We start from the raw sequence: 6,782 nt of genomic DNA on the forward strand, positions 1-6,782 counted from the left end.
CCTCATCTGAACGAATCGGGCATATCCAAACAAATTTCGATCATTGTTCAATGATCGCCAGTCAACAAATTAATCTGCGAACTCCGAAGAATGTTTTTGTAATTAAAAGGTCGTAATTTAATTAATTTTTGATGATAATGTAGTGGCTTTTGCTTAAATGAACAAAGCGTTGGCGAAACTCTAAACTATGGTCAATACTTTTCAATCGAAACTTCTTTTGAATCTCTTAAAAATGTTGAAAGCTTATAAATTTTAAATTTTAGTATTACATTGGCAGTGTTTGTAGCTCAGATAGAAATTACGTGACAAAAAAAAGTCGAAAACCAAAAGCTTATCTTTATGACGAACGAAGCTTTTCTACTAACTTTATGGTTTTACATCGGAATCCGCAGTTAAGATTTGAATTCGAAGGATCGCCTGTTAAAGTAAAATTGTAAAAATTTTTTTAAGAAAAACGATGATATAATTCTTCGAAATTGTCGTAATGGCCTTAATCTATGCATTGAACCTGAAAAATCGACGTATCTATTTTTTATTATTATTATATTAGATCTTATTACGAATTTGCAAATGAAATTTCTTGTAATTCAGTTTATGACGTTCATAAAGCGGAAAAAGTCTGTAATCTTTGGAGATTTATTACTACATAAAATAACAGAATATAATTTTTACTAACATAAAATTAAATGAAATAATCTTTGACTACAAACTGAAGTATTGAAATATATAACTGTCAATTTTATGATATTAGCAACAAAACACGATAAATATCAATTAGGTTTACTTTAATAGGAATTTATTACTTGAAAAACAATTTTTAAGAAATACGCTGTACTTTAGATCAACCAAATAAAATTCGAATTTGGCTCAATACTTAATTGCATATTCATTTTGTGGTTTATTTAAAGAAAAGAACTAAAGGGTGTAGTTTTTGTCTTTCAAAAATATATTTGTGAATATTTTTTTTAATTTTTGGTTTTTTGACAAAAACCTGCTATTCTTTAAATAAACAATTCTGAATAATTTTCCTACAAATGAAGATTTCTTCAAATCAAAAACAATATTTTTCATTTCAATTTTTTAATTTTGAGATTATTTTTATAATTTATCAAATGTGTGGACTCTCTCTCGCCTCAGAACCTGCTGATGTCCGCATCCGCCTCTGGATCTATTGCCACAACCGCGGAATGCAAAAAGATGCGGAAGTACTCCTCACTTATGGAAAAGTTCCAATTCCTCCCATTCGCAGTTGAGACTTCCGGTTCCTTGGGCGGTAAGGCAATCAGCTTCGTTTAGAAGATCGGGTCCCGCATGTCTGCTCACACAGGCGACGCCCGCGAATCAAGATGGTTTTTCGAGCGGATATCCCTCGCAATAGTACGGTCTAATTCTTTCTCGATCGCGTCGGCTTCCCGTCCATGAAGTTTAGTTTCGGATTACTTTTTTTTTATTTCTGTAAACTATTAAAAAAATTTATCAAATTTACAAAATATATTTTTTATCTAATTAAAGTTCAAATTTTTATTTTGTGCTAATATGCCTTTATTGTATGAAAATTAAATTTTTAATCTATAAGAACAATTCCATCTATTGAAGAAATCAAATCAAATGCAATATTAGAGTTTTCTAAAAAATTTAAAACTCTCCCGAAAATAGTATCAGTTGCTCCAGGCAGAGTAAATTTGATTGGTGGACACATTGACTATAATGACGGTTTTGTTCTACCAATTGTATTCATATTTTACAAACTATAGGCAATTTCTCTTGCTACTGTTATCGTTGGCTCACATTCTCACAACGGATCCAGTTCAATTACGACATTATCACCAGATATTAGCGAACCACATTTTGTTACATGTTCTGATCTATCTCAATGGTTTTCTCCTGGATATCCAAAATGGACAAATTATATTAAAGGAGTTCTTGTGAACTTTAAAGGTTTTTATGTATATTATCAATGCATTTTATTTTTTAAAATTAAAAATATTTTTGATCACTTGTTATTATTTTTTATAATTCTAAAACGCATTTTTTCCGAGAAAAAGCATATTTTGTAATTTAGATTTTGCACGACCTTTTAACCTTGTCGTGGCTACTTCTATTCCAATTGGAGGCGGATTATCTAGCTCTGCTGCCCTTGAAGTCGCTTCATACCTGTTCTTTGAGCAACTCTTTTTAAATTCCACTAAAGAACCATCCTTGCTGTCCAAAGCACTTGTTTGTCAAAAAGCAGAACATAATTTCGCGGGAACTCCTTGTGGGATCATGGATCAACTTGTATCTTTTTGTGGAAAAGAAAATCACGCAGTTTTTATAGATTGCCAGTATGATTTAGTAGAGCCATTATTTAGATCTTGTGAATATAATCTAGCATCATTTCCCCAGAAAGATATAAGTATATTAGTCATAAATTCAAATGTCAAACACGAATTAGCTACTTCAGAATATTCTTTCAGATTATCTCAATGTAAACAAGTTCTTTCAATTCTTAATATATCATCGTTTCGTGATTTCGAGTTACATCATTTTGATAGTTTGAATTTTTATTAAACATAGTGTTAAATGATTATCCTGATTTGAAAAAAAGAGCAAAACATGTAGTAAGCGAGATTGAAAGATCTAAAAAAGCTTTTGAATCGTTAAAAAATGGCGAAATATATGAATTGGGAGAATTGATATGCAATAGTCATATCTCACTCAAGTTGTTATGGATAAATACTTTCTACTTTATATAGAAACGATTATGAAGTGTCTTGTGAAGAATTGGACTCTTTACAAGAAATACTCAGTTCAGCTGAAGGCGTTTATGGCTCTAGAATGACTGGAGGGGGATTTGGGGGTTCACTTGTAGCAATTGTCAATACTCAAGTAGTAGACACTGTTGTGGAAAGTATTGATGTATATATCTGTATATTTATTGACGTTAGAAATTTTACAAAGGTATTGCGACTATAATGTCAGTTTCTCCCTCTGCTGGAGCTCATTCTTACACTCCTGTCGATATGTAGAGAGATTTATTTTTATTGGTTTCTAATTTTTCAATAATCACTCAAACTAATGTTATTAATTGCAACATTAAAGCTATCTTAATAATAAAATGGTATGGTGTGTGTCTGTCTGTCTGTCTGTCTGTGTGTGCACACCAACTTCAAATTGGCAATACGATGTCCTCGACTTACATGATGAGGTCCTTAAAACCTTCCCCCCAAAAAAAATTAAAAAAAATTTTTCTGCGTTTTGGTCAAAATGAACAACTACGATGTCCTCGACTTACATGATGAGGTCCTTAAAACCTTCCCCCCCAAAAAAATTAAAAAAAATTTTCTGCATTTTGGTTAAAATGAACAACTACAATGTCCTCGACTTACATGATGAAGTCCTTAAAACCTTCCCCCCCAAAAAAATTAAAAAAAAATTTTCTGCATTTTGGTTAAAATGAACAACTACAATGTCCTCGACTTACATGATGAAGTCCTTAAAACCTTCCCCCCAAAAAAATTAAAAAAAATTTTCTCTGCATTTTGGTTAAAATGAACAACTACAATGTCCTCGACTTACATGATGAAGTCCTTAAAACCTTCCCCCCCAAAAAAATTAAAAAAAATTTTCTGCATTTTGGTTAGAATGAACAACTACAATGTCCTCGACTTACATGATGAAGTCCTTAAAACCTTCCCCCCAAAAAAAATTAAAAAAAATTTTCTCTGCATTTTGGTAAAATGAACAACTACAATGTCCTCGACTTACATGATGAAGTCCTTAAAACCTTCCCCCCCAAAAAAAATTAAAAAAAAATTTTCTGCATTTTGGTTAAAATGAACACACTACAATGTCCTCGACTTACATGATGAAGTCCTTAAAACCTTCCCCCCAAAAAAATTAAAAAAAAATTTTCTGCATTTTGGTTAAAATGAACAACTACAATGTCCTCGACTTACATGATGAAGTCCTTAAAACCTTCCCCCCAAAAAAATTAAAAAAAAATTTTCTGCATTTTGGTTAAAATGAACAACTACAATGTCCTCAACTTACATGATGAAGTCCTTAAAACCTTCCCCCCCAAAAAAAATTAAAAAAAAATTTTCTGCATTTTGGTTAAAATGAACAACTACAATGTCCTCGACTTACATGATGAAGTCCTTAAAACCTTTCCCCCAAAAATCAAAAAATTATTTTCTGCATTTTGATTAAAATGAACAACGCGAATGTCCTCGACATTCATGATGAGGTCCATTAAACCTTCAAGGCAAAAATCTCACGTATTAAGAATATCCTTGATGAAAACGACAGCGAGAATATTAACAATGATGAACTCCCAATTATTCGCGATAAAGAAATTGAATTCATCCTATGTTTTTCTCTTTAAAATTAAATGCATATATCATTATCGACCATGAATCAAAATTAAAGCTATTATCATATTTGACTTTGACAGAATGTGCAATCACAGATTGCACGACTTTGAATAGAGTGTGCAATTAACAGATTTTGAAAAACCACTTTGATAGTTGAAACCACATTAGCACAATCATTAACACAATTTACCACCAATTGACGCACGACCTTGAATAGAGTGTGCAATTAACAGATTTTGAAAAACACTTTGATAGTTGAAACCACATTAGCACAACCATTAACACAATTTACCACCAATTGACAGCGCAATCAGAAGATTTGCGTAAAAATATTAACTATTTACTTGAGTTTTTCGTAAAGATAGAATTTATTTTCGGTATGCCTCTTTTCCTAAACTTTTTTATTATTCAAAAATAATTTTTTAAATAGATAACCGAAGGAGGAAAAACGAAGCTGAAGAAAAAACGGTCAGCTTAATAAGGTAATTAATTAAATTTTTTTGTGTGTCGCTTTCTTGCCTGCCGCATTTCCGCCTGCCGTATCTCCCCCTGCCCATTTCCGCCAGTAAAAAATAAAAAAAGAAAAAAAAGGAAATTACAAAGGAAAAATGAAAAAATTAAATATAAAAAAAAATAAACCACAAAAAATGAAAAAAAAGTTGCAATGACAATAAACAAGGCCCAGGGACAGTCATTAAAGGTAGTTGGGTTATTTTTAGAGAGTGAGTGCTTTTCACATGGACAGCTGTATGTGGGATGCTCGAGGGTAGGCAGAAGAGAAAATTTATTCATATATGCCAAGGAAGGACGGACGACAAACATCGTTTATCAACAGGCGATAGAATAGGGTTACATTAAACCAGGTAGTTTTATACATCTACATAAACTTATAGTTGTTTGATGAAACAGGCCCTCCGCAGGAGCTAGGTCGCGGTGAGCGAAGCGAGCTGCCGAGCTAGTAATTCTAATAAAAACGTGATCGGACAATTCTTTTTATTAGGAACTTCCGCCCGACTGCTGACCAGACTTCTAAAATTTCACCGTTTTTTGACCATTTTTTTTGAAAGTAAATCTGCCGGATGAATAGATAACTTTCGTTCCCTCATCCTTCTAAACACCTGTGGAAGATGTCTAATCGTCTTTAATCGAATCAAAGACTCAACGGACGAATATTTTGCTCATAATCAAAGTGATTTTAGGACGAGAAAGTATACGACTAAAATAATGTGATTGCAAAGTTTTTTAGATCATTACTCAGTCACGTTGACTTAAATCCTGTTATCTAAAATAAGAGTTTTAGTTGGAAATTATTTATCTCGAGATTTCTCACGGAACACCTAAAGAAGATTTACTATCTCTTCTATTTTTCTTAATATATCTAGAATCTACATTATGGAACCTCTGGAAGCATCACAATGACAAAAACTTGAAAATACATACCCTGATGGTGTCGATTTTTTACTAAAAAATTAATAGTAAAAAATTAAAAATTCGAATTTATTAAAATTAGTTAACTATATTTCAAATAAAAATATATTATTTATCCCGCTTGATATATCGATTTTGTTGTGCATGTTTTTTTAAGTTTTATTATTTTGATAGGAGTAAAAGACAAAGAGTTGGTTTTGATTTACATGAATTGGAAGAATGGGAAGAGGATGTTGAATTTACTCAAGAAATTGTCAACCAGTGCATAGAGTCAGAAAAACGGAATAAATCTCAACCTCATTCTGTATTTATTAACAAATTTAATATCATAAAATTATATTAAACATAACAATTTAGAATTTGATTGTTTCCATTGACAAGAATAGTCAAGAAGCTCATCTACGTGCTCTTTCTCGAGAATTGGAAATGGCAAATGTAAAGACCGAACTACTGGAAAACGAACTTATTTGTTACGAAGGAAAAGTCAGAGAAATGCAGGGAAAACTTCATCATCTTCAGTCTGAGAAAAGCCGAATAATTTTTGATAATCAATCTGAGCGGTGTCTAATAAATATAAATCAATAGAAAACGTTTATTTAAAACAAATGAGTCATCTATACAAGCATCACTTCAACGTGAACTCGAAACGACTCGAGATCAATTAAAATTCACTGAACGTGAAGTTGAAGAATTGAAACGTATTAGTTTGGAGAGACGCCAATGTGAATACGTGACAAGTTCATTTAAAAAGAATTCATCTGTTTGTGAAGAATTTTGTCAGACTTTAAATTTTCCTGATTTTGGCAGATTATTTAAGGGTTTTGAAGGTGGTTTTTATTTTTATAATATTTATTACGTTTATATAAATAAGCAAACTAGTTTTGTTATAAAAATACTTTTTATGTTTTCTGTATTTAGAAGAGGGGAATGGGGAAATAGAAAGTTGTTTATTGTTGTGGATATCTAACAATTTTGATTATTCTACAATGGCTTGGGAAA

At 31.5% G+C, this 6,782-nt stretch overlaps 2 protein-coding genes across 2 annotated transcripts; both read left to right on the forward strand.

Moving 5' to 3' along the window:
* Nucleotides 1-368: 368 nt before the first annotated feature.
* LOC118761588 (galactokinase-like) lies at nucleotides 369-2,360 on the forward strand. Its single transcript, XM_036499641.1, has 4 exons — nucleotides 369-425; nucleotides 1,755-1,938; nucleotides 2,063-2,307; nucleotides 2,352-2,360. The coding sequence occupies exons 1-4, from the start codon at nucleotides 369-371 to the stop codon at nucleotides 2,358-2,360; spliced, it is 495 nt and encodes a 164-aa protein (XP_036355534.1).
* A 594-nt stretch (nucleotides 2,361-2,954) lies between these two features.
* LOC115230387 lies at nucleotides 2,955-6,368 on the forward strand. Its single transcript, XM_029800590.1, has 3 exons — nucleotides 2,955-3,004; nucleotides 5,958-6,087; nucleotides 6,141-6,368. Exons 1-3 carry the CDS (start codon nucleotides 2,955-2,957, stop codon nucleotides 6,366-6,368), a joined length of 408 nt encoding a protein of 135 aa, XP_029656450.1.
* Nucleotides 6,369-6,782: the final 414 nt, after the last annotated feature.

The sequence above is a fragment of the Octopus sinensis genome, unplaced genomic scaffold (genome assembly GCF_006345805.1).
Source record: "Octopus sinensis unplaced genomic scaffold, ASM634580v1 Contig15464, whole genome shotgun sequence".
In the NCBI taxonomy this organism is placed as follows: Eukaryota; Metazoa; Mollusca; class Cephalopoda; order Octopoda; family Octopodidae; genus Octopus; species Octopus sinensis.